This window comes from Corvus hawaiiensis, chromosome 19, assembly GCF_020740725.1.
Source record: "Corvus hawaiiensis isolate bCorHaw1 chromosome 19, bCorHaw1.pri.cur, whole genome shotgun sequence".
NCBI lineage: Eukaryota > Metazoa > Chordata > Aves > Passeriformes > Corvidae > Corvus > Corvus hawaiiensis.
In genome coordinates, this window is record NC_063231.1 from 10,634,020 (window position 1) to 10,661,894 (window position 27,875).

At 44.7% G+C, this 27,875-nt stretch overlaps 1 protein-coding gene across 1 annotated transcript; it reads right to left on the reverse strand.

Moving 5' to 3' along the window:
- Positions 1-11,620: 11,620 nt before the first annotated feature.
- LOC125335733 (myosin heavy chain, skeletal muscle, adult-like) lies at positions 11,621-26,649 on the reverse strand. The gene is made up of 38 exons (XM_048323579.1): positions 26,439-26,649; positions 26,207-26,350; positions 25,959-26,115; positions 24,544-24,571; positions 24,331-24,445; positions 24,144-24,236; positions 23,982-24,045; positions 23,799-23,897; positions 23,589-23,692; positions 23,376-23,514; positions 22,543-22,661; positions 22,296-22,445; positions 21,783-21,953; positions 20,974-21,283; positions 20,775-20,845; positions 20,025-20,112; positions 19,814-19,931; positions 19,479-19,602; positions 19,263-19,399; positions 18,914-19,169; positions 18,180-18,422; positions 17,902-18,078; positions 17,671-17,816; positions 17,493-17,583; positions 17,015-17,404; positions 16,772-16,898; positions 16,479-16,597; positions 15,728-15,924; positions 15,248-15,431; positions 14,996-15,161; positions 14,700-14,824; positions 14,202-14,510; positions 13,897-14,100; positions 13,491-13,616; positions 13,226-13,396; positions 13,034-13,138; positions 12,796-12,891; positions 11,621-11,906 (listed from the first exon to the last, which is right to left on the reverse strand). The coding sequence occupies exons 1-38, from the start codon at positions 26,643-26,645 to the stop codon at positions 11,754-11,756; spliced, it is 5,823 nt and encodes a 1,940-aa protein (XP_048179536.1). The 5' UTR covers positions 26,646-26,649; the 3' UTR covers positions 11,621-11,753.
- Positions 26,650-27,875: the final 1,226 nt, after the last annotated feature.

Genomic DNA, 27,875 nt, shown 5'->3' on the forward strand with positions numbered 1-27,875 from the left:
AGCATTGTCTGGCAAACTGAACTAAGGGCATAATTGTCATTTGATTTAGTAAGATATATTTAGAAATGTTTTGTATCTTACCAATGCTGTGAATGTATTGACTATAAATAATTTGTCTAGAGACCTAAGGACAGAAGTTCAGTTAGTCAAGGCACTTGGAAAATTTGGATGTAGGACCAATGAACTATACTGCTGCATTTCCAATGATTTCCTCATGTACTCAAGGCAGATTTTTATTGCATGAGTGTGGTGTTACATCCTCAGTCCAGCATTTCCATCACATCACAAATATCACTGTCGCTGGAGCTCCTTTAAGCACGTTCTTCTCCTGGTCATTGGCATTTTGATTGTTAAAAGAGCTCAGTGAGTAAAGTGAAGAGCAGAGGGGCAAGGTCAGTAAATGTGATCCAAGGAGATAGCCAACATCAAGCACTTGTGTGGGCATGCAAAGCTTGTTCCAAGGGTGAGCATGCAACTTTCTGGAGTTCAAAACCAGAGCTCAGCCCTGGGCTCCCTGTGCAGGGCAGGGGGAAGCTGGTGGAAACACCCTGTGCCCTGAATAGGAGGAGCTCAGAAACAACTGTGTAAAACAGTGAGTGCAGGCGTGTCTCAGATGTCCTGTGTCTCTGGGCAATCTCTGACTTCCACGGACATACAGAACTTAGAGGACAGAATCACAGAATGGTTTGGGTCGGAAGAAACCTTAAAAGAATCATCTAGTGCAACAGCCCTGCTGTGGGCAGGATTATCTTTGGCTAGATCAGGTTGCTCAAAGCCCCATTCAGCCTGAGCTGGCACACTTCCATTGATGGGGCATTCCCATATGCTGGGGCCTGTGTCTCACTGGCCTCTTCTTTAAAAATGTCACTCTTATATCTAAACAGAATCTATCTTCCTTCCAGCGTGTTGACTGCAACACATGGCTTGGTGTCATCAGCAAACTTGCTGACGGTGCACTCGATCCACTCTCCATATTCTTGACAAATGTGTTAAATAATGCTGGATTCAAAACAAGTCCCTGGGAGACACCACTCATTACTGATCTCCACCTGAAATTCAAGCCATTGACCACAACTCTTTGAGTGTGATCATCCAGCCAATGTACCATAGCATATTTTCCAGAAGGATCTGCTCCATGATCTTGTCATGGAGAGAGGTGAGACTGACCAGCCTGTAGTTCCCTGGGTCTTCCTTTTGCCCCTTTTCAAAAATGGGGGTTATGTTTCCCTTTTTTCAGTCAGTGGAACTCCATCAGACAAGTTGACACAACTCGTCAAGTGTGATGGATAGTGGCTTAGCCACTTCATCTGCCAGCTCCCTCAGGACCTGGGGATGCATCTCATCAGGACAACTCCCTCATCTCTTCTTCCTCGACTACCCCTTCCAAATAGTTTGCAGCTGTCAGTCACAGCACATGTCAATCCCGCAATCCATCCCAACAAATTTCTTTGGTAGCAATCAGGCCATAGCGCCTGTCTGGGCAGTGGCTACCAGCTCCTTCTGTCTGTGTCCCACACTGCTGCACTGGTAGAGAAGCACTTCATCTGGGCTGTCAGCCACATCCCCTTGTTAGAGGAGTTTGCCCTAATTCCACAGGTTAAGACAATCCACAGCTTTGGTCAAAAATTCATTCCCAACTTTTGACTCAAAGACAACACTGGGTCAAAGCAGGTCTGCTGAGTACACACCCATCAGGTAGGCTGCCTTGTCAGCAACTGAAAGACAAGAGAGACAAAGAAAAATTGATCATTGGACTAGGACTGGAATTTGATATCTCTGTGTGTGGGTGGGTGTGTGCGTGAGAAATGCCATTAATGACCAAAATTCTTGATTGCAAACCTTTTAATCCAGTGTCACAACAAACATTGAATACAGAAAAGCCATGAAAGCCAAGATTGGTATTTTTCTGAACATAGTTATCAGTAATAAAACTTTCCTTGGATATTTTAACTAAATTTATAAACCAAATGACTTATTTTAATAATTTTTACTTTAAAAATTCATTAAGATTGTAACTTGGTTTCTTAGTCAAGATCTAAGAAAGCTCTTATATTCCAAAGGCCATGGTCTGTACTGCCATTAGGAGCAAGTATATATATGACAGAGACAACTCTAGAGCTTATGTATGAAACTACAGACACTTTGTCTTCTAAAAATCTTGTCAAAACCCTGCATATCGAAAGGTAAAATGCATGAAACTATCTCATCAAAAAGCAAACGGAAGGAGTATGGTTTAGTAAGAGAGGCCAGGGATCAGAGACCAATTTCATGTATACTAAGGGAAATATTATTTAGTTTTCACATGATTAAGTAATAGTTTTTGTCCTGTCTGAAAAAAAAAAAGAAAGTATTTCACAAAACTGATTTCTTTATTAAAAGGTTAGTTGCTAAGGATTTTCTGTGCCATCTGGCAAAAACCTGCAACCCATTGTAACTAAATCCAAGGTGATTTTACTGAAAATAGAAAAGGAGGAACCTATTGTAGCTCACATTCCCTCACAGACAATATATCAACTCTTGAAATACAGCTCACGTATAGAGCACCTGAGGTGATTTCCAGAATCTTGAAATACATAGCGATGGATATAAAGATATTGTAATGATAAATATAAAGGCATACTATATTTAAAATATACTAAATTAAATTTCCCTGAAAGGTGATGTATAAAAGACATTCTGCATGTCCCTAATAATGAAAAATGAGTTGCAAATTATTGTGGTTTTTACATGTACCACATAAGAACAAAATGTGCCTTCTGATTTTAACAACTAAAAACCACAGTATCCCCATGTCTGTAAAAAAGGAGGTGTTTTGCCTTGAGCAAAAAGATAAAATTTATTATTTATAGAGTTCAGACAGAGGAAGTATGTAACAACTCTTACTTGAGACCATGAAAGACGAGTGAGGGACGTCTGATGCTTCTCCTAGGGTGACAGCTGGGGGTTTTCTTCCCTCACATTTGGAACTGCAAATCTTTGCCTTCCCAGTGGCAAATGGCAAAGCCAGTCTACTCAGCAGAGCACTTCTGGGGTTTTTTTCTGTTGTACTGTGCAGGATGTGGACCCAGCCTTGCAACAGGCAAGAGTGAGGCACAGGGCTAGGCATCTATTTGGCTGCTAGTCCTTAGGAAAGAGTGTACTGGAAGCAGCAGCGATGCCTTAATGCTAAAAGAGAAATTAAATAGGTCCTGTCTCCCAGTTCAGGTAGTGCCCCTGCAGGGCTGGACTCTGCTGCAGCTGAGAGCAAAGCACGGCACACTCGAAAAGAAGAGAGGTAGAGAGAGCACAGACCCTGGATACAGAATGTCCTGCTCAGCAATGTGGAGTGGGCAAGGTATTGCAGTGCTGACATTTCCCATGAAAAAGAGACTGAAGCATGCTGAAAATAGAAGCATCTTGAGAAAGTCATCAAGCAGCTGCCTCACTGTCTGCCAGCCCTTAAGATACGACTTCTATCTCAGACTCTGTGCTAGCAGAGAGAGAGAGAATACATAACAACAAGTAAAAGTAGATACACAGACACAGATTTCCAGGCTATGGCCAGGCAAAATCTCACAATTTTTAGATTTGCATTGTGAACTGGAGACTAGAGTTTATTACATTCCAGTGTAGAAGACTTTTCACAGCGTGGAAGAGTGATATTTTCTTCATTACTTTTATCCATGTTTCAGTATTTTTATCAATGAGTTTCTTAAGTGGTCCTTGTTCTGGTGTCAGAACCTACTGCCAAAAATAAACCTAGGAAAAGAGTGATCAGATCTTCATATAATACTCATCCATTCTGTTCTGCAACTTGAAAAAATTGATTGAAAATGAGCACTGCTGTTTTCTCACATTTGGCAAGGAAGGCCTTTACATCTTATCTAGGTTGAATCTTATTATAAACAGATTGCCCTGTGGCAGCCAACAGAGTCCACTATAGTAGAAAATAAACTGTGAAGTCCCATTTTCTGTTCCATTATGGTGCAGCAGTGAATTTCTGTTCCATTTATAATTTTTATATGCTCATCAACTACCTCTTGCAGTCTCATTAGTTTCTACTTTTTCACTAGTTTCCCAGTACAGTCCAAAAAATTTCAGACAGGTCTTTGGGATATTTGTTTCTCCAGTAGGACATCCACTCAGTGGGCAGTAGATGAAGAAGTACTCATTCATAGATTCATAAAGAAACCTTCACATGTTAGGTAGCATCATGCCTCACTGAGACTGTGACTCATGAGTTTTGAGTTCTGAAACTTTTCCTGAAGATTGGCTGCTATGACATTTATTTCCAACTGACTGTATCCTTGGGAATAATTCATTCAAGTCAATAAGCATCAGTAGATTCCAATGTAACGCTGATTATACTTTTATGATGAACATGTCCTCTCCTCTTAGCCTTGTGAGGTTTTCCTGCTTATAGAAGGGCGTGGCATGGCATGGGAAAGATGCAGATAGAAAGAGACTCAGGGGGACAACAAGATGCATTGCAGAGTGAAATTAGGTCTTGATAAGTAATTACTATTGCCACTAGATGAAGATTAAAATCATGACTCCAAGTGACTTACTGATTTCCCTAGCAACATGAAGCTTACAGGATAAAGCAAACAACTCCTGCTAGTGAGTCCTGGGAGGCTGGAGAGAGCTCAGAGATACTCAGCTTCTGCTCCAGTAGGAAACCTCCTGCTGTTGAGGGCATGGAGAGCAGGCTCAGGAGCCTACACAGACAGCAGTGTCTCCTGTGCCTGGCAACAAGTGACTTGAGCTCCTCCTCAGGTGATTGGGGTCCCTGATGCCCTGACTGGGAACTGGGAGGTGCTGAGGGCCATGGGAGAGGCCAGGAATGAGCAGGATCTGCATGGATATGATGGTTCTCTGGCAGACCATGGCCCATATAAACTAAGCCCGGATGCAGCTGGGAGAGCAGAGGAGCAATGTGTGTGAGCCTGTGTCACCCTGTGCCTGGCCAGGGCAGGGGCTCCTGCACACTGCAAGGGACATTCCTCCAAGGACATGTTGAGGTCAGGTGGGTGAGGGCGAGAAGAATTACAGCACTCATCAGTGGGGAAATCGAGAAGGGGTAATGCAGGGTAGAGGATGTAAGGAGAGGAGGGACAGGCAGTGGAGAGAGAAGATGCAGTAATGTGGGTGTACTGTATATGAGAAGTTGATGCAGCAAAAGTTTTGCTGGAATGGAAAGGGCTTGAGCTAATCTCTGCTGTCATGTCTCATTACAACATCATTCATTTTAGAATGGAGTGTTCTTTAATTGCTGACTAACACTCTTCTCTTCAACGTTTCTTTTTTCAGTCTCAAAGAGCAAAAATCTCAAGAGGAGATTCTTAATTTGGAGATGAAAAATTGAGAATTTTGATGAAATCCTTTTAATTCATTCTCTCCCTTCTAGTTTGAGAAATAGGTTAGTTTCGGTAGACTGAACCAAGAAAACAAAACTAATCCAAATGCTAGACCTGGAACACATATACACACTTATTGTTGCCAAAATAGTTATTATCACATAGATTTGGGAAGTAGACAGGATTACTAGAATAGTTTATCTTCAAATGAGAAGCCTTTAGCTGTAGGAATGAAACTATCAACATGAAAGAAAAGTCATTGTCTCATATACTGAATTGATCCAAAGATAAGCACCCAAGTTTCTTGTTTAAAATGGAAGATGTTCAGCATTTTTTACTGCTTCATGTTAGTTTTACATTAATCTAGAAGGAAAATTTCCGATGGTATTTACATCTTGCAAATGCAATGGGATTTGCAGCTTGCAAATGCTGTTCTCAGCTATGCTGTTAATATTTATAAAACATACCAGGGGGGATCTCTTTCCCTGTGGATCCTTAATGACTGATAGGGAATGTGTAGCCTCTTACTGAAGATCCCTGGGTAAAATAAGACCTTTCAGGAATGCTGGCATGAGACAAGGAGAAATTCCAGAACACTGATTCTCTGGTGCAAGCTTCTCATTGTGACACTTCTGCTAAGATGTGGCTGGACACTGGATCCTGAAAATGGTAAGGATGAAATTCACATTAAAAGTTCTTATTATATTGAAAGATGGGTGTTGTGTTAAATTAAATCAAATGTGTTGAGTGCTTTCTCTGTTCCTGGAATATTTAATCTGGGTAGTTGTTTACCTGGGTAACATGAGTCCTTCAGAGACTTGAGCTATCATTCCAGAGGAGCAGTGCTAAAATGGATGGATAGGAAAAGAGTTGGGGATTATGTCTGGCAAAAAGCCAGTGATGAGCCTACCAAAGAAGAGATTGACCAACCTGGTTAGGTACTCTGGGCCAGTTACTGGCTTGGCCACTGCAAGAACAGAACACGAGTGAGCTGACCTTTGTGCCTGCTCTGCTCAGAACCTCCTTGTATCTCAGGGTAGCTCTGAGTGGACTGAGATGGCCTTGTGATCTTCTGATCCTGTTCCTTCCTTTGGGGACTAATTTCTGCAACGCTTGATACAGTTATTATTTGACTTCACAGCAGGGAAAACAGATGTGACTTCTGAAGTTTCAGCAGTATATTTTAAACCTAGGAATGTCTTTATTTTGTTTGGTGACACCTAAGTGTCTGCCCACTGAGGAAAAGTAAGTCTTGCAAAGAAAAGGGAAGAGGGAGGGCAAAACCAGCTGGAGATTAGTGACAGTTAACTCACAGCATTTTAAGCCTTCATGATAAACTGCTTTCTGTGTGTGTGAGATTTCTATGGTTACTCAAATTCCTCCCATCTTTACAGCATATGTCAGAGAAAGATACATGAGCAGCAGGTTCTGGATGAGGAGGTGACATTCAGGATGCCCTTTTCATCACATACCAAAGCAGCTGAAAATCTTCAGTTACCAAACAGGTGAGTGAGGTGGACAAGCTCTGATGGCAATGGAAGGAGAAGGAAAAGGCAAAAGGAGTTGGACAATGGCATGGAAGGAGAAGAAATGAAAACAGGAATATGAAACAAAATTAGCAGACACTTGATTAATTGGCTTGTTTTTGTGTTGACTGCACTTGCAAGAGAAGCAGAGAGAGGCTACACTATGGAAATAGATTTGCTTAAATTTGCACACCTAGCCTTTTTTTTTCCTCTAAGTGAATTATATAAAAAATGCTTACCTCCTTTCTTCATAAAAGAAGGACATCAGAGCATTAAAACTAAATTGTACAAGGCATTTTCAAGTGCAGAAAGAGTTTTCAGTATTGATAGCAGATGTTTTGTATTGGTAGTTACCTTATTCATTATTTACACTGGAAAAAAGAGGGTTCTCAAAATTTGCTTTCAGTTTTGAGACGATACACATCAAGAATAGTAAAACTTAGTTTTCTCACGTGTGTTCTACATGTGTCCTAATAATGTATTATGGATCTTCAATAAAGCTGTGCTGTCATTCCCAGGAGAATATGTAGGACTAGAATAATCTATCTGAAGATAACTTTAGGAAGAACACACCTTGTTTGAAATTATTAGTTTAGACTGACAATTACAGCAACAAAAAAAATCCCTGCAAAGTAAGACATTCAATAAGTGTGATATGAGTTTAGAAGCCTAAAGAATATGATAATTTTTAAGTACGGTGTATTATATTTTCAATGTATTTATAATTTATGGCTGATATTTTAATTATTTTATATTGTTCAAAATATATTCTGCAAAATAAAAATGCTGGTTTTCTTATTCACTTATTTACCAATCCAACCCAGTGAATTGTTTCCTACTACAGAAACATTCTAGGTCTACCACAGTAACATACAAACACAAATACAAACCAAAAAATTCCCTAGAAACCTTCAGAAATACCAAAATATCCTTTTTTTTCCCCCAAAGTTAACTTTTGACAGGTTATAACCTCCACTTCCTCTTCCTATTAATTCAAGAGCCATAAATCTTCTTGATTAATCTTCACAAAAGCACTTTCTTTCTCTTCATTACATTTACTTCTGAAGGTTCGAGACAACTTCTCCAGTTTCTCAGTTACTTTTAATTCTGATGCCATTTCACCCTGCCAAAGTGCTTGGATGTCCCTGTCCCAAAATCTCTCGGGTCCTTCATGAAGTCTGCAAGGTAACAACAATGCGAGGTAATCAGGGCAGGTAGTCACGATAGTCACGGGGTGGTCAAAGGGGCAGTTCCTGTCGCAGATACATGATGTGGTTTCCAAGTGTGGCACTGAATACCCCTGCTTTCAAAGGCAATACAAATCACAGCACAGGGTGCTCATGTATTCTTTACCTGCCGTTTAGCTCTGGGTATTTTAGGCCAGAGTCTTTTGCCCCTGAAGACCCAGGTCTCTCTGGCAGACTCATGCTGGGATGGCCTGTTTCCATCTCAGTAGCTGTATCATGATGGAAAAGTCACATTTTAGCCACAGATTCCTCCTTGGAGAAGGGATCTGCTGAACCAAGGACACGAAGCACAGCTCACCTAAATAAGGCAAGTATCTGTTCTTGGCCTTCCAAAGCCCCTCCCTCCTGCAGCCATGGGCAACTCACTGCCACAGGCCAGGGCAGAAGGAGAGGAGAGACTTCATCCCTGTCAGCAACAGGAAGGAGGTGACTGTAGGGCTCTGGAGCTGGAGGGCTTCTGTGCCTGCAGCCTCAGCTGCAGAGACTCCCAGATGGAACTGTCCCCTTTAGTGCAGAAACAGCATCTTTGGGGGTGGGTGTCTGCCATGCCCTTCCTCACCTGCTTTCTACACACTCTGCCATGGTGCAATCAGCAGTGACTGCATGGGGAGTCTTTGAGCGTGTCCTCATTAATATTTAGTGTCAAACAGGAAAATGCAATTGAAGCAAATCCCTGTTGCCCCACAGTTTGATTTGCTTTACAGGTATGATCTAGGGGCCTAGGTATGAATGTGCTCTCACCTCAGACTGGCGTTCAGCTCTCGGGACTCCCATCTTTTGCCCTGAAAACCCATTTCAGTCTAGGTGCCAGGGCCTCAGCACTTTCTGTTCTGCCCTACAGATCTTCTCCTATCACGCTGCTCTACCAACTAAGGGAGAGATGGCCTGGGTTTTCAATGTGTGCTAGAGACTGACCCTACCTCTCACAGCAGCCTTATCTCCTGGGAAGTGGGTCCTGCTGACATGTCCCAGGGGAATATGTCCCCTCTGCAGAAGGAAACCTCAGGGCAGAAGAAGAAGACAAAGAATATGAGGAGCAGGATTTCTACTTGCCAATGTTGCTTTGTAGGACTGGCACCCCCTGCTCCCCTCACTGGGAATAGCGCTGTCGGCTTCCTGCCGAGGATCCCTGAAGGAACTTGTCTGTCCGTCAGTGTCAGGTGACAAGGCCCAAGCTGAGGAGAAAGCTGATGGGACCTGTGCCATTAGAGCCAAGGCCTGAGGGGAAAGGCACAGCCACCATCCCAGCTGATGTCTCTGGGCTCGGTGTCCTCTGCCTGATCGCCCATGGTGACCGTACCCGGCTGGGACGTGGCTTTCCTGAGCTCTCCAGAGGGCCAGGGCAGTCAAGGTGCAGGCAGGGCTGGGCCTCCATAACCATCATGTCAGAGCCATCAGCCTGGCCAGGGCTTCTCCTGCAGCCCTGATACTCCCGGGGCTCTGGAGGGACCTCTGGTGTATGGCCCTACAGCCATCCCTAAATGAGTGCTGTGAAAGCCCAGCTTGAGCAAAGGGATGTGGATGGCCCCTGCAGTGCTGCTGGACCTCGGAGCAAGCCCTGCCTCTGCCTTCATCCTCACTCAGACAGGGAGTCCAGGACAGCAGCTGTAAAATGCTGCACTTTCAGAGCTGCAGCCCAGCGTGTCTTTTCCATTTATTGGTTAAAAAGAGAGGGGGGATGCCCCATCCACGCCAAGGAGCCCTGGCTGACTGCTGCAAGTACCTGGGCAGCTGCTGTGTTGCCCATGGGACAGCACATCCCAGCAGGGAACGGCCATGGCGCTGGGCTGGCACAGGGCCATTGCACGGGTCCAAAGGGGAACACTCTGGATTCAGGCTCTGAGCAGGGAGAGCACGCTCAGGCCCCATTCTGATGTTTAACCTTTGAGCTGGCAGTGGAGCTGTGCTGCAGCAAGTCTCTCAGGGGTAAGAATAGCAGCTGCTGTCTTGGCACACAGCACAAGTGTCCAGCTCCTCCAGGGCAGCACGTTGCACTGCGACATAGAAGGCAGCCTACCCGCCCAGGAATGTCTTCAGGCGCTATTAGTGGAAGCAAATCATCCCCACAAACAGGCACGACCCCACACAGGAGTCTTGGGAGAGCGGGGCTATTTTGGGCTTTTGACATTGAGGATGAAAGGAGACACATGATGGGGCTGATCCTCCTGGTAGGGGCCTCCTCCAAAGCTCCCTGCAGCCTTGTCCCCTCCTCTAGCAATGGCTCTTGTGAAGGCTGAGGGGCAATTTGGTGTGGCCTTGGAGCGCAGGAGGTGAGGGCAGAGGGAGCTGTGAGTTTGCTGGGGGTGCAGGGCCAGCCCTCAGTGCCATCAGCAGTGCCCAGCCGTGCTTAGGGCAGGTCCTGCCTGACGGTGTGAACCTGTCCCTGAGCTCAGGGCTTGGGGCTGCCTGCTTTATTCTCAGCCATACCCACGAGAGTGAGAGAGATGCCAGAGGGTGTGTGCAAGTGAAACAGGCAGGAAACTGGAGGAAGAAACAGCTGACTTTACAAAAGCCTCTAAAGAAGGCTATAGTAGATGCAGTCACACCCACAGCACGAGAGTTGCTTCTTCACTGACTTGCCGGTCATTTGCCAAGGGTGTCCTTTGAGACAGTGCTTTTCGACAAGTCATCAGAGAAACTCTCCAGGACTTCTGCAACATGGAGGTGGGGTGACAGCTTCTGAAGGGGACAGAGATACAACAGTGGGGGCAATTTCATGAGCTGATACTGCAGTAAGGATTTCCAAATTAACTTCATAGCCCTCAGCTACCACTAACCTTTCTGACTGAGTGTATACACAGAGCCCCATGCCCTTTGAGGTTTCTGGGAAAATCCTCCAAATCTGAGTGTTCTCTCTGTCGATGTGGTGGTGTGTTGGAGACATGTGGTGTGTGAGAGCTGGGTGCTAAGGGAGAGTCCTGAGAGTCTTTCCAGCACAAGCCCCCAGGCAGGCTCAGCTTTTTGCCCATTCAAGAGAAACTGGCAGCAGCTGGTGGCAGCAGCTGAGGAAATCTAGGGTGAGGGAGATGGCACAATGTAGGGACACTGTTGGTGTGTTGTAACCATGCTCTCTGTGACTCAAATTGTCTCTGTCAAGGAACTGCCCGTCCTTCACAGTGCAGTGCACTGCAGCTTCTGATGACTTACTCAGAGATTGCTGTTTAGGGTTTGTGAGGGCCAGCATCACAAACGAGAGTAGGGAAAGGAAAAAGGAAAAGGATCACCCTCTCTTGCCTCTCCCACGGGAAAGAAGCTGTGCTGATAGGACACTGGGAGAAGCAGTAGGAGGACTCAAAGGCACAAGCTGGACAAGGAGCTGCTGGAGACAGGAGAGAGCACAGGCTGGATTTTCAGGAGTCTCCACAGAAATGGCCGGTCTCTAAGTTACAGATCCTCAATCCAGCTCTGACACCAGCTTCTCCCTTCTCCCAGACAGGAAAAGTAAGGAAACTTCTTCTGCAATGCAATTGTCCAAGGAAAACAAAACCCAAAGAAAGCACTGGTCATGGGGTGTATGCAGAGGGATCTACAGTATTTATTCACTAGACACTGGGGGGGGGACAAAGACTCATGGCAGAAGGAAAGTGACCAAGAGGTTCACATTTTGTGCAGCCCTCAGGTCACTTTGCTGCCAAATGACATCCTCACTCTTCCTCTTCTATCCTCCTGTGGAACTCCCGGCTCTTTGCTCGGAGCTTGTTGACCTGTGACTCTGCAATGTCAGCCCGCTCCTCGGCTTCCTCCAGCTCGTGCTGGATCTTGCGGAACTTGGACAGGTTGATATTGGACAGCTCCTCCTGTGTGGGGAGAGGGAGTCAGTGGTGTGGAGCCCAAGGTAGGGGTTTCACACTTCTTGCACCTTGGCTTTGTTGGGCTGCAGCTCTTCCCTAGGGGGAAGGCACAAATCTCCATCCCATTTCTACCACTGCTCACACCTCAGCCTCACATAGAGCTCCTCTTCCTTGCCTTTAGAGAAGATCCATTGTAGAAGGAGCATAATGGGATATGAACATAATTCTGCTCTGGTATGTAGGAAGGAAGCAAAATGGGCAGCTGGAAATCTGATTTTTATAGCTGTGGAATCAAACTGGATGAACTACATCTACAGAACCTTAGGTGAGGTTACGAATTTATGAGAGACAACAATTCCAAGAGGTCTCCTCATAAATCGCCTTAACTGAAGCCAGAAGCCCTACTCTGTGCTGGGCTGTTTCCACAGTGAAGAACCCATGCTCAGACAATCATAAATTCAGGGGCTGCAGGACTTCCCTCGGGGCATCCCTGACTGCTGCATGCCTAGACACAGGCAAAGGCTCCCTGTACAATTACAGAATCATAATGCAAAGTGGTTTGGCAGGGGACTTCCAACACCTTCCCTGTCTGCTATCAAAACTCTAAAAGTAAGTTATTTTCAAAATTTCTTAAGACATTGTAGTACTGATATCAGTCATATGACCCTTACAGGTTGCTTTGTTGTTCTAATGCAAAAAATGCTATGTGCATTTGCCCTCCTCTTTAGTCTTCTTGGTGACTCTTTGGCAAGTCTGTTTTATGACCCTTTCAGAGAATTTGAAGAACTCCATTATTGATGACTGGCATCTTCCAGCTTTCTTATATTTGTCTCCTCAATGGCCAGACTACCCTCTGGGAAAGTGGTTCTTGCCAAGCACTCAGAGGGATACTTACAGCCTCCTCAGATTGTCTCTTGTAGGATTTCACTTTCATTTGCAGCTTGTCCACCAGATCCTGCAGCCTGAGAATATTCTTCCTGTCTTCCTCAGACTAAAGTGGTTGGCAAAGAGGAAAGAGAGTCAATTCTTGGTGCTACATCACACAGGATTAACAATTGCCCTTGGCGATGGTGTGTGCAAAATGTGGCTTGCTGTGAGCAAACCCTGTCAGAGCAGGAGACCTCCTGCCTTACCTGGTAGGTCAGTTCCTTCACCCTCCGCTCGTACTTGCGCACACCCTTCACGGCTTCAGCGCTGCGCTTCTGCTCAGCATCAACCTCCCCTTCCAGCTCCCGCACCTGCAAGGACAAGCCCATCCCTGCAGCTTCCCTGGCAATGTCTCTCCAAGGACAGCCTCACTCACCCACAACCCCAGCCCTACACACCCTGGCCTCCAGCTTCTGGATCTGCTTCTTCCCTCCCTTCAGTGCCAGCTGCTCGGCCTCATCCAGACGGTGCTGCAGGTCCTTCACCGTCTGGTCCAAGTTCTTCTTCATCCTCTCCAGGTGGGCACTGGTGTCCTGCTCCTTCTTCAGCTCTTCTGCCATCATGGCCGCCTGATCAGAGCAAAGGGGCAAAGCCATTTTGGGGCTGCAGATATTTGGGGGACAGGACATTCACCATCAGCAATGCCAGGAATGTCCAACTCACATCTGTGATGGCCTTCTTGGCCTTCTCCTCAGCATTGCGGGCTTCCTGGATGGTATCCTCCATTTCACCCTGGATCTGGGCAATGTCTGTTTCCAGCTTCTTCTTGGTGTTGATCAAGCTGGTGTTCTGTGCAATGGGAAGGACACGGCAAGAGTTGGATTCTACAACCTGCCATGATAAACCTTCTGCCTGAGCAAAGTCTTTCCCCTTCCAGCTTCCTACTCTTATTGTGGAAGTATTGTTACAATGGTTGTGTACAAAATGTCAGGTGTGGCCTTGGGGGATGGATGCAAAGCACGCCTTTCCTTGCGGACAGCAGTAGAGAGGCCATTCTAGTACTGCTGGTGCTCTGGTAGGTTACAGCCCGGTGTCACTGTCAACTTGGCTGTTTGCTCCCTGCCCTGACCTGCGTATGGAGGAGCTGCACACGTTCAGTGGCATCCAGAAGCTCCTGCTCAGCCACTTTCCTCAACCGCTCCGTCTGCTCCAGGGCTGCCCGCAGCTCCTCAATTTCAGCCTGCAGCAGGTTTGCCCTGCGCTCCACCATGGCCACCTGCTCCTTCAGGTCATCCTTTGTTCTCATAGCATCATCCAGATGGATCTGAGTGTCCTAAAAAGAGAGACAAGAGAAATTACCAGGCGTCAGTGTTCACTTCCATGGCAAAAATGTCAGGGATCTCATTTCCCTTTCTGCAGCTTTGCTGAACAGACCTTGAGCACTCCCTGTGTATTTCTCAGGTTCTTCTGTGCCTCTGCAGCCACACGGTTGGCATGGCTCAGCTGGATCTCCATTTCATTCAGGTCTCCCTCCATCTTCTTCTTCAGCCTCAGGGCTTCATTCCTGCTCCTGATCTCAGCATCCAAGCTGCTCTGCAAGGACTCCACAATTCTGAGGTGGTTTCTCTTCAGCTGTTCAATCTCCTCATCTTTCTCTGCTATCTTCCTGTCAATCTCAGACTTCACTTGGTTGAGCTCAAGCTGCAGGCGCAGGATCTTCCCCTCCTCATGTTCCAGGGAGGCCTGGGCAAGTGGACACAAACATTGATAACATTGATAAACGCTCTCCTTGCATTCTAGGGAGTGACAGAATATTTCCAGAGATCTCAGCTGTCTGCACTCCCCAGCAGGAACACAGGGGAACACATAGGGCCTTTTGAGGCCTATTTCCTCATTTATTTACTGCAGACACCACTGATTATGGCCACATACCTCAGCCTCCTCCAGAGCAGCCTGGATTTCAGATTTCTCCTGCTCAACCTGCTTCTTGACTTTCTCCAGCTCATGAATTGCCTTTCCTCCCTCAGCAATCTGCTCCGTGAGGTCAGAAATCTCCTCTGTGGAAACAAGGATCATTGGCATGGTCAGGCACAGAGCAGAATGGCAAGGGCCCTGTCCCACCAAGGTGACAGGCATCTTTGCAGACCTGCAGGCACAGACCCATGAACAATGGTGGTAATGGCTGATAGTGAGAAAGCCCAGTGAGGAGCAGAGGGCCAGGGACTTACGCTGCAGGTTCTTGTTCTCCCGCTTCATTGTTTCCAGGTGGTCCAAGGACTCCTCATAGGCATTCTTCATCTTGAACAGCTCCGTGCTCAGAGAGCGCGACTCCTTCTGCGAGGCCTCCAGCTCAGCCTGCGTTTCCTCATACTTCTGCTTCCATTCTGCCAGGATCTGAAGAGAAACGGGGTGTGAGTAGGGATGTGGCAGTCATGGGGGAATGCTCTGGCCAGGAGTCCTGGTGCTGGAGGCCAAAAGACCTTGTCAAAGTTCTTCTGCTTCTTATCCAGAGCAGCGCAGGCAGCATTGGATTTCTCCACATCAATCATCAGGTCCTCCACTTCATTCTGCAGCCTCTGCTTTGTCTTTTCCAGGGAGGCACATTTGGCATTGACAGCCTCAACTTGTTCCTCTGCATCCTGCAGGCGTTGTGCCAGCTTCTTTCTGTGAGACATAAGGTCAGCTCACATTTAGTACTGAGGATCCACTGTGCTTTTTACTATAGTGTGCCTAATCATTTGCAGTTTGCAGTCACACAGTGCTAAGGGCTACGTTTATGCTGTCCTTAGGCTTTGCCTTTATTATACCACTAAATACTTTTTAGGATAAAGTTTCACATTTTCTATTGCTCTTCCCCAAATCAAAACCATTACTTATTCCTCATAATATTGTGATGTTTCTCTTGCAATGTCGCCTTTGAATTTTCAGCCTTTTCTTCTTCACTGCCTATCACCACGTACTTGGCCTCCTCGAGCTCCTCCGTGCGCTGAATCGCGTCCGTCTCGTATTTGGTTCTCCACTGGGCCACTTCGCTGTTGGCCTTGGACAGGGCGCGCTGCAGCTCCCCCTTGGCCTCCTGCTCCTCCTCATATTGTTCCCGGAGCAAGTCACAGTCGTGGCGAGCGGACTGCAGGGCGTGGGCCAGGGCGTTCTTGGCCTTGGGAGACGGTTGTGTTGGGACAATGAATTTCCCATGAGACAGTAAAATGATAGCTTGATGAAAGTTGTTGAAAAATCTTTGATTATGACATTTAAAGTCAGACCGAGAAAAAATGGCATATTGATTCCACATTTTGAGAATCTTGAATGCCTTCTCAGGAGAGATGGTGGGTAAATTCTAAATGACACCTATACAGCTGTGAATCATTGAACCCTTTTAAATACATTCTAAAGCTTCAGCTGCCACTGTGAAAAAGTAGACTAAGATGTGCAGCTTCTTTTTAAATATATCTCAATCCTTTTTTATATATCATCATAAATCTGATTACAGACCTAAAATTGTTTTTCCCTGTCTAAGTATCCACATTGGAGGGGATGTCTTTCTCAATTTACCACACCAGAGAGGGAGAAGGAAAAATTTCTCACCTTTCTTGATAGCTCAAAAATTAAAATAATACAGCTAATATTCTGATTTTATGTGAGAGTTGGAAATATCCTTAAAGAAAACAGATTCCCAATCCAAAATCAATGCCCTACAGGAAGTACTTTTACCTTTATTTCTTCCTCTAAATGTCTCTTTAGTTCCTCAATCTGTTGAGTGAATGCCTGTTTGCTTCTGGATAACTGAGATATCAAACCATCTTTTTCTTCCACCTGGCGGGAATATTCACCTAAGGAAGTTTACCGACAGAGTACCATTTAAAATCAACACTAAATCAATATTTATTTTAAGCACAGTATATCAGCTTACAGAGAATAGATCAATTTGAGTAAAACATCAATCTTTTTCTCATTATCATTGGTTACAGGTTATTCCATTCCAGAGGGGCATAGGGGTGTGGTACCTGACTCAGTCTGCAGACGAGATCTTTGAAGATTGAGATCATTGATCATGCGCTGATGCTCTTCTTCCTTGGTCTTAATCTCACTCAGCTGATCTTCCAGTGTGCGGCACATCTTCTCCAGATTTGCCTGTGTTTCAGCATATGGAAAGTGATGAGTGAACCGTTCACCCTCTAGAGAAGGCCAGGTGCAAGAAGTTGTGTTGTATTCCTCTGGGTCAACAAGCCTATAAGAAATTTGTGTACCTTGGCTTTGGAGACAGACTCCATGTTGCTGGCCAAGTCATCAATCTCCATCTTCAGCTCACTCTTCTCCTTCTCCAGCTTCTGCTTCACGCGTTGCAGGTTGTCGATCTGCTCCCCCAGCTCAGCGGTGCTGTCCGCGTGCTTCTTGCGCAGGGCGGCAGCCGTGGCTTCGTGCTGCAGCGTGGCCTCTTCCAGGTCACGCCGCATCTTCTGGAATTCTGCCTCACGCTTCTTGTTCATATCGATCTGAGCTGCTGTCGCCCCTCCTGCTTCTTCCAGGCGCTCGCTGATCTCCTCCAGCTCCCTCGACAGGTCAGCCCGATGCTTCTCTGCTTTAGCGCGAGAGGTTCGCTCTGCCTCAATCTCCTCCTCCAGCTCCTCAATACGGGCCTGGAGAACAGCAGGGACCCTTCACACCCGTGCCCTCCTCCTGCCTGAGCTGAGCCTGAGCAAGGGAGGGGAAGGAACAGAGACTTGCCTGCAGCTCCTTGATCTTCTTCTGAAGTTGAACACCCAGGGCTTGTTCATCCTCAATGTTGCTCTGGATCTGGCTGATTTCAAAGTCTTTCCTTTGGGCAAAGTGAACCGTGTTAGAGCTCAAAGAAAAAACACAAGTGCTCCAGCCCAGCACTCAGGTGTCCCACAGCCACACTTACTTCTTCAGTTTCTCCTCCAGCTGCTGCTTATCATTCTCCAAATCCATGATGCTGTCCTGGGCCAGCTTCAGGTCTCCTTCCAGTTTCCTCTTAGCTCTCTCCAGGTCCATGCGCAGCTTCTTCTCTTGCTCCAGGGACCCTTCCAGCTAAACACAACAAGACCATCAGTGCTCTCCCAGCCAGGTCGGACTCCATACCTGTGCTGTTCCTGCTCTACATCTGTGTGCTTACATCGTCCACTTGCTGCTCCAGCTTGGTCTTGGCCTTGGTCAGTGTATTGACTTTGTCTTCTTCTGCCTGCAGGTCATCCAGGGTTTGCTGATGGGCCTCTTGGAGGGCTTTCTTCTCTTTTGTCAGCTTGGCGATGGTCTCATCCAGGGCTGCCATTTCCTCAGTCAGGTTTTTCACCTTTGAGAAGAAAGGAGCAAGCACAGATAGAAAATGGTGCTTAAAACTTTATAAGAAGACAGGTCTTTTCTGGAGTGCAAGTGACAGGTTCTACCTCATACCTTGTTTTCGGTGGCGTGTTTTTCCTTCTCCACCTTGGCCAGTGTTAGCTCAAGGTCATCAATATCTTTCTTCAGCTCTGAACATTCATCTTCCAGTTTCCTCTTCTTGGCTGTCAGCTCAGCATTAATTTCCTCTTCATCCTCAGCCCTTTCAGTCACCTCCTTGACTTTGGCTTCCAGCTGGATTTTGGTTTTGATGAGCTGGTCACACCTTTCCTCAGCATCAGCCAAGCTATCTGCTTCCTGGTAGGGAGACAAATTTTATGGCTTCTAATGTTTTGAAGTTTCTCTGGTCTGCCTCTTTATCACTGAGTAGCAGCTGAACTTGACCTTCAACTTCAGCATCAGAAGAATCTTAACTGCTAGTTAACAAGCAAAGAGTGGATGGCTTTTCCTGGATCTGCATTCACAAGTACCACTTTCAAGTGTAGTTTGCATTTATGCTGCAAAATTAATTCATTGTTCTACATCCTGTTGAGGACCTACATCTGCCTCCTTCTTCTCAAGGCAAGAGCACTGACTTGCACTTGAAACTCCCTGTTTCTTTGCAATGGCTGTCAGAGTGCTCACCACATCACTGCCAGAATTTGTTTCCTCACCTTCACACACATATGATGGATAATTCCCTAAATGTATGACTTTTGTTCTTCTCTAGTCTGATCTTCTGTTCATAAAGGACAGTCTGAATGTATAAACTCATTTTCTGAGTGATAAATTAAAGGTGATAAACTCACAGCCTGTACTTGGAGCTGCAGGTCATTTTTCTCCTGCACAAGTTTCACCATTTTCTCCTCCAGCTCCTTCCGCTTTGCCTCAGACTTTGCAAGCTCTTCCTTGGTTTTCTCAAACTCTTGTTTCATGTTGGCCATCTCCTTCTCAGACTCTGCACTCTTCAGCAAGGGCTTGATCTTGAAGAACAGCTTCATCCATGGCCAGTGTTTGACATTCATGAATGCACGGATGTTGTACTGGATGCAGAAGATGGACTCCCTGAAAGATAAGTCAAATTAATATTCAGTATTTATACCATGATGACACAGTAATAAGCCAAGTACAGTGAACCTAATTTGAAGAGAAGTCTACCTCCTCTCCACCATTCTCTGGTACTCCACTCTCATCAGGAAGCCCCTGCACCTGGCCTGGGTGCGGGTGATGAGCTGTGCCAGCTTCTCATCCCTCATCTCCTCCAAGAGTCCCAGCAGCCCAGCTTTGAAGAACACCTTGGGAGAGGGAATGTTGCAGCACATCATTGTCAGGTAGAGCAAAGCCCAGGGACTCAGTGAATGGAGAGGTTTGTACCTTGGTGTGTCCAAATTTGTACTGGGTGTGGTCCACATCGATTGAGCCAAGGAGCTTCTCAGAAGCCTTCTTGCTATCGATGAACTGTCCCTCGGGGATGGCGCTGGCATTAAGCACCTTGTATCTGTGGAATTAAAGGAAATAGGAATGAAGACAATGTCAAGTCATGAGATTATTCTGTTTACTGAAACCAAGAGCAACGTTTGCAGCAGAATCAGGCAGAGGAAGTTGGTATTTCATTCCTCCGTACTCAAAGACCCTGGCAAAGCTCAGTTGTGTGATGGACAGCAGTTGGTGAGGAGACCTGACTTACGTCTTCATTTCATAGCTCTCACCTCTGTTTGAAGTCAGCATAGAGGACTCTGCTGGGGAACCCTTTCCTGCAAATCCTGATCCCTTCCAGCACGCCGTTACAGCGCAGCTGATGCAGCACCAGCTCGTGCTCCATGGCACCTGGCAGTGCAGAGCACAAATGAATGGCACAGGTTGCAGTGCAGAGGGGAATGGATGTATCAGAGCAAGGATCTTTCTGCTTGAGCATCTTACCAGGTGTTTTAGTCTCATTGGGGATGATACAGCGCACAAAATGGGGGTGAGTGCTCCGCAGATTGGTCATCAGCTTGTTCAGATTCTCCTAGAGGAACCAATTAGCAGTGTGAGTTTCCTGTATCCAGTGTTTTATGCACCAAGCCTAGGTAATGATTTTAGAACTTCTCAAGCTGTGTTTTGGAGCACTTAGATAAAGCCACAAAACCCAAAAATTTCTTCTATTTGAAGACACTGAAGACACATTTTTAGACTGAAATCCTATGCTGCTATTGGCTCAGTGAAAACTTATATATAACTTCAGTCGTTCACAAAGAGCAAATGACTTAGATTTTTCATATTCTGCCTTCAGAAGTCAATCTACTTAAGTTTTTAAAAACGGAGATTTAGTCCAATGAGGTAACTATCTCCTTGAAAATTATTTTCAACTCCTCAACAGAAATGCAGGAATATTAATATTACCATTCTAGTATGACCCAAATATATAAAAATATGAAGATCTGAATGATATCTGCTAATAAAAAAAAATAGGAAAGAAAACTACCATAAATTATTAGATTTCCATGATTTTGAAGACTGAATGCTCGTTTTTGGACGTATTTGCAATGTTAAAATTGACCCTGGAAAACCTGATGTGGAACTTCCAAAGAAATTTACTCCCTTTACTGTCACTTAAAATAGCTCTTTCAAATTTAATATTAGCTGACCCCTTATCATCAAATTTCAGAAATAACAGATGCAGTACTGTACCCGGAAAAGAGCTGAGACGGTCTGGAAGGAAGAACCCTTCTTCTTGCCTCCCTTCTTGCCACCACCAGCCTCTGTGAATTGCATCAAGAAAAACAAAAGGTTTTAAAATTAGCATGAAACACTTTAAATGTTTAGTGTTTATGGCTTTAATTCTGTGACAACTGTCCCACATTGAAAATACAATTTCCACAAAACTGACCTGCATCTGCTCCACCATAGTTGGCAAAGAGTAAAGCCAGGGTCTTCACAGATGATTTCTGGTACAGCCCAATGACAGTTTCATTCAGAGGGTCCTTGTTCTTCTCCAGCCAGTTAGTGATGTTGTAGTCCACTGTGCCAGCATAGTGCACCAGGGAGAAGTGGGCTTCAGTCTTGCCTTTGGCAGGCTTGGGCTTCTGGAAGTTGCTGGACTTGCCCAGGTGCTGGTCATAGAGCTTGTTCTTGAAAGAGGTGTCAGTTGCCTTGGGGAACATGCACTCCTCTTCCAGGATGGAGAAGATGCCCATGGGCTGGGAGAGATTATCACAGACGAGAGGGAGAAACAGATTAGAACGGACACACCTCTTGGCAGGAAAGTTGCTGGAGTCAGAAAAGGAAGCTGTTCCCATACTGACTTTAAGTCAGAGAAAATCAACTAAAGCTCAACTTTTTTCAGTGTTGCTGTTTCATTCCAAAATTATGGAAATGTCTTTGCTGATGAAATTATTGTAGATATGACGATATAAAATACTGTCCTCTCCATAAAACCTGTTAACTGATAAGGACTGTTTACTGATAAGTACTTAGAAAACATGACCACATTTTTCACTTCATTTTGTAATCTGGCAATGAATTCTCTCACCAAAAGTTCTGATATCTGAATATGACCTTCAAAAACACTTCTACCCTCTTGCCACTTTCACAGGGTATGTATTTGAAGAAACCAAAATTTTCTCACATGCTTCTTAATTGTTTCTCTTGGCAAGTATGGAAGACCTAATATATAATAGACATGAACAGGAAGGATACCTTCTCAATGAGCTCAATGCAGGCAGCCAGGTCCATGCCAAAGTCAATGAATGTCCATTCAATTCCCTCCTTCTTGTACTCCTCCTGCTCCAGCACGAACATGTGGTGGTTGAAGAACTGTTGCAGTTTCTCATTGGTGAAGTTGATGCACAGCTGCTCAAAGCTGTTGAACTGCATAAAAAGACATAGAACACTTTCACAGGTCAGTGATAATACCAAGGTGTTTTCTTGTGCAATCCTAATTCACCATGGCTTATACTTTAAATACAAGTCCCCTTTCTGTGTAGTTTTCCTTTACTATCTCTCTAGGATAGGCTTTGTACTTAGAAAAGAGAGGTTTCTAATTTAGAGCAAATAGAAGATTAGTTTTCTATTCTATCATTTTGTCAGGATTAGAAACATGATTCCAAAAGCCCTACAAATAAGTGTAGGGAGATACACACTTCTATTAAACACATCTCAAAATTCTTAATTGTTGTTCTACAAAAGTGCTAGGAAAACTGTGCTCCTTACATCAAAGATCTCAAAGCCAGCAATGTCCAGGACACCAATGAAGTACTGCCTGGGCTGCTTCGTATCCAGCTGCTGGTTGATGCGAACAACCATCCACAGGAACATCTTCTCATAGACAGCCTTTGCCAGGGCACCCACTGCATTGTTCACCTAAAGCATAGAGAAAGCTTTGGAGGTTACTATACACAGCAGAGGAGAATCAATGGGAACCACCACAGCATGCTCCACATTACCATATTTTTTCTACCTGCTGCACAGTCTGGCCCTTGGTCACGTATTCATTCCCCACCTTCACTCGGGGGTAGCAGAGGGCCTTGAGCAGGTCTGCTGAGTTCAGACCCATCAGGTAGGCAGCCTTGTCAGCAACTAAATGCCAGAAAAGACAGAAAAGTAGATATTCAAAAATTCCTAAAATTTGGTACTTGACAGACTGTCCCTAAAGTGTTCTCCACAGGGTTGCACAACAGTATCTGTCAAAGCCACAAAGCTAATTTCTCTCTTGTGTTCAGGACTCAGAGTACATAACTCTTTCTGAACATCGGTTTCTGCAAACGTTCTTCAAGAGAGCTCATTGCCTTTATCCTTTTTCAGGCTTCAGTATGGAACTTCACACTTTCTAGTCATATAGCAGGAGGATTTATCACTCAGAAAGATGGAGGTGTGGACTGTCCTTCCTGCTGTGACAGAGGTTAATGAAGTACACATTTCACGTCAGAATTCCCTCCAACAGGTGAGGGTGAAGAGCAGCTCAGCCTTCTGTCCTGTTAGGGCTGAACCATTCACTACTCCATACTACAGCAGAGGTTGCAAGGTGTATTTCAACTTAAGTATGATCAGCAATATTATAGCAATTGACATGCAAGTTTCCTGGCTTCCTGTCAGTGTACACTGGAGCTCTTATCTATGAAGTAGTCACAAAGGAAAAACACAGGTATCATTAAATGAGATAAATGCCTCAACTGTTATCTAGTCATGGAACAACTACTCTTACTCTTAGTTTATACATTTAAAGCCTGAAATCTGCCTGAGTCCTTATGTAATAAAGACCTCTTTTGGAAAGTTTGCTGACTCTGCTGGTACCTTCGGTGCCATCAGGCTCTGCCTGCTCCTCACGCTGCTTCTGCTTGAACTTCAGGTTCCCATAGTGCATGACAGCCCCTGTCAGCTTGTAGATGGCTGTTTTCTCATCTGGAGTGAAGCCCAGGATGTCAATGGCACTCTGGCAACAGAAACATAAATGTATATATACCAGGGCTCAAATCCACCAGATGATCATTTGGTAAAGTTACTCACATCTGTGGCCATCAGCTCCTCCTGATCATCAATGCTGGGGACAGTGATCTCACCTTGACTCACAAAGTGGAAATCATAAGGGTTGGTGGTAATGAGGAGCATGTCTGAAAGCAACAGAAGGAGAAAAACAAGCTTACTTTAGTTTTCAGATAACACAATGAACTATTGCTCAGTGATCTTCCTTCAAAAAAAGTTAGTGCTCCTTCCTACCAATTAGCTCCGGCTTCTTGTTGGACATGATCTGATAAAAGATGTGGTAGCTTCTTTCCGCCTTGAGCTGGAAAGTGACTCTGGACTTCTCCAGCAGATCTGGCAAGGATGGTAGGACAGAGTCAAGCACAAGAAGTGGGGAAGGCTGGAGGGAAGGGGGATCAGGCCAGAAGGGTGTCTTACATGTTTCAATGTCAGCAGAAGCCAGCTTGCCTGTGGCACCAAAGTGGATTCTGATGAATTTACCCTGAAAGCAGCAGGAAAGTAAATCAAGACCTCTTTTACTAATCCAGACAGCAGGGATATTCAAATTGGTGTTGACAGTTGTCCCAAGTAATGACTTACAAAGCGTGAGGAGTTGTCGTTCCTCACGGTCTTGGCGTTTCCAAAGGCCTCCAGCAGTGGGTTGGCACTGATGATTTGATCCTCAAGCGTTCCCTGCAGAGAGACAATTATTGCTAGTTATCCTTTGCCAAAAATCATGTCAGGAACAAAGGAAAGCATTGACCCCAACATGTGTCTACTAATTCACCTGCATTTTGCCTGATGCATGTTCCTCCTTCTTCTTGTCCCCACTGGCTGCAATTGTTGCAAAGTACTGGATGACACGCTTTGTGTTCACAGTCTTCCCGGCACCGGATTCTCCGCTGTCAGAGCCAAGAGAGAAGCAGAGGGTGCGTGGTCAGGCAGGAGGTCCCCTGGCACCGGGCAGCCCCGCAGGGACCCGCGCAGGGGCTGTACGTACGTGATCAGGATGGACTGGTTCTCCCGATCTGTGAATGAGACAGAGATAAGAAACCTTTTCCTAGTGCTTATGAATAACAAAGAATTCAAGAACTAGGAGAAAAAGAACAGAGATAAGAAACCTTTTCCTACTGCTTATGAGTAACAAAGAATTCGAGTACTAGGAGAAAAAGAAGAACTGAAGCTTTCAGAGGATCCAGGAACAGAAAACAGCAAAAAGTGCCCAGGGAATTCTAGTGGGTACTTTTGATGGTCCCAGCAGTACTTCAGCTATTAGCAACTGGTTCCATAAAGGAATCACTTCAGAGAAACTTCAGTAGTCTTATGCCTTTCCTGACATTGTCTTTTCATCAAGCTACTTATTTCTCTCTTAATAGGCAAGTACAGGTAATAAAAATACTGAGGTTGTAATTTTTTTGTATGTAAATTCTTCTGAAGCTAAAAGTTTCTTGAATAATCTCCTGGAAATCTGGAGGAATCAATAATTATAGAAACATCTGAGCAACATCCCTCACCCTTTTCCACCTCTATTTTTTTAATCCCTATATATACAGAAATTATGCATTCTTGAGATTATACGTTGACAACATTCATTTTCTATTTTTCTACTCTGACTGCATTTACCAGTGTCTAAGAAAAGAACAGGAGAAGAAGTTCTAAAATCCTGCACACCTTTTATTTCAGTGCCTATATAAGGAAGAGAAAAAAGAGGTAAAAGGAAGAGGAAAAAGCAGAAAGGAATTTTTTGAAGTTGCTCAATTTAAATGTTAAAAGCTTTATTTCTTCCTTGATGTTGTTTTATGAAATTCACTTTTCACTATACAGTGCAATTGATTTATAGTTGCAGCTACAGACTGGTGTAAGTCTTCCAGAGATCGTTAAAGGCTGCATGCAATTTAGATCACATGGCCATCATCTACATAATGAAAGCCATTTGCATAATAAGTGCCTCAAGTGAGGTTTATGTACCTGTTTAAGGTAGAGATCTCTGTTTCATTTGTTAGCACTGATGCTTAAATATTTCATTTGACATTATGCACATCGTTTATAGGGTATGTGTCATTTAACGGTATCCTGTACTCTCTATCTATCTCTAAAACTAATTAATGATTAAGATACGTGAATCTATCCATATATGTAAGATTCCATTATAGGCATAAGGTCTACACAACAAAATAGGTGGTTTCTTTCCAGTGAACTTATTCCCTCTAGATTATGTCCAGGCCTTTAGTGTTTCTAATGGGAGCACAGACACTCAGCTCACACAGACCATTAAGAGTTAAGTGCATTAATCTTCCATTAATTTCACTCACGCAATTTTGTTTACGTGTGGCACCATATTTCCAGAGAATACCCTACATTTCCCTCTACAGACAGACAATTTCAAGAGCAGCTCAAAGGAAATCAAGCACTCACCAGTCAGCATTGACTGATAGGCGTTGTCAGAGATGGAGAAGATGTGTGGAGGGGCCTCCTGGCGCTTCTTGCCTCGGTAGGCCAACACCACCTCCGGGTTGTACACCGGCAGCCACTTGTAGGGGTTGACGGTGACGCAGAAGAGACCCGAGTAGGTCTGCAAGGAAGGGACACAGCACGTTGGCTTCCCCTGAGCCTGGCCCAGCACTTCCTGCCGCTGCCCAAAGGAAGCTGCTGCTGCCACTTACGTAGATCATCCAGGCTGCGTAACGCTCTTTGAGGTTGTACAGCACAGCGGGTTCGTGGAGGTGGGTCATCATGGCCATGTCCTCGATTTTATCGTACTTGGGAGGGTTCATGGCGAAGACTTGATCTTCCTTCACAGTCAGGGTCTGTCAAGGAAATAACAGATCCACATGTATCACCTAAAAGCTCACAGTAGGGATCAAATGTTGTCCTTCAGTCTTGTTTTTGACTCACCTCACCTGCTTCAGTTTTGACAGTGACTTTGCCCGATTCCCTGCTTGTGATTGTCCCTTTCACAAAAGATTCTTTGGGATGAGCCACAAAGACAGATGTCTTGGCATCAAAAGGTTTGTTCTGGGCGGCAATTCTCTCCTTTTCCGACTTTCGGAGGTAAGGAGCCGCCTCCCCAAAAACAGCCATCTCAGCATCTCCAGAGGCCATGTCTGCACTCCAATGAAAGCTCGTGAGCAGAGGTGTCTTGGGGAGAAAAAAAAGTTATGGGTCATCCAGAAGAATAATACAATCTATACCCATGAGAAAGCTCCTTGCTCTTTAGGTAATAAATTCCTAGTTAGTCTCCAAGATAAGCTCTTAAGAAGAAACCAATTAAATCTACTTTGAAATTAGAAGTACCCTAGTCTGACCCAAGAGTAAGACTTAGACAACTACAACATGTAGATCTTGTAACAGTAAATAGAACATCTTCTGAATATTGAGTACAATTTGGTAACTCACCTTGAATTCTAACCAGATTTGAGTTTTTCACATAAAAGAATCTACAGTCATAGAGAAATCACTCTCTGTTCTGGTCCTTAATTATGATCAATGAGTCTTCAAGAGAGTACTTTCTTGCTTAAAATATTACATTTCATATTAAAAATTAAAAATTACTTCACTTTTTAGATCCTCCTTATTTTCAACTATCTAGCCTAAGCAAATTTCGCTGAAATATAAGAGGAGTTATGAAAAGAATTTTTGCAGCTCTTTAAAAGTCCTGTCCTAGAATGTAGATAAGGAATGCATTATTCAGTGTATTACCTTTGGAGAACAGCTTGTATCCTGGAATATGGCCAACCCTGTAAAATAGGAATGGCAGTCATTTCTTTTTTCTGACCAGAATTCCATAGAATATTGTAGATTGAATATAAAGACATGCATCAAAATTACATTGAAAATTTTTGTTCACATGGGCACTCCCCCACGGAAAGGGTTGTTAGAGACAGAAGAAATGAAACAGGATATTGCAAGGACATTGTTCTCTTTCTTCAAGCTCACGAAACGCGTGCACTTACCTGGAAGCCTTCTGCAGAGACAGGCTAGACTTGTCTCTGGGAGATTTTATAGTGTCTCGTCTGCAGATGCTGCAGATGGTCCCCCTCTCTTCGGTCAAAACATTTCTGGCAAACCTTTTTTGGCCAAGCATTGTCTGTCAAACTAAGGGCATAATTGCCACTTGATTTAAATGATATAATTAGAACATTTTTATATCTTACTGACTACGTGAATACATCTATAAATAATTTCTCAAGAGTGTTAAGGAGAGAATCTAGACTACTCAAGGCACTTAGAGAACTTGCATGGTTCTATTGCTGCCTTTCTCAGTGATTTGCTCCTTGACCCATGGCAGTTTCCTTGGTATGTTTATGCCACAACTTTTCAGTCATGTAATGG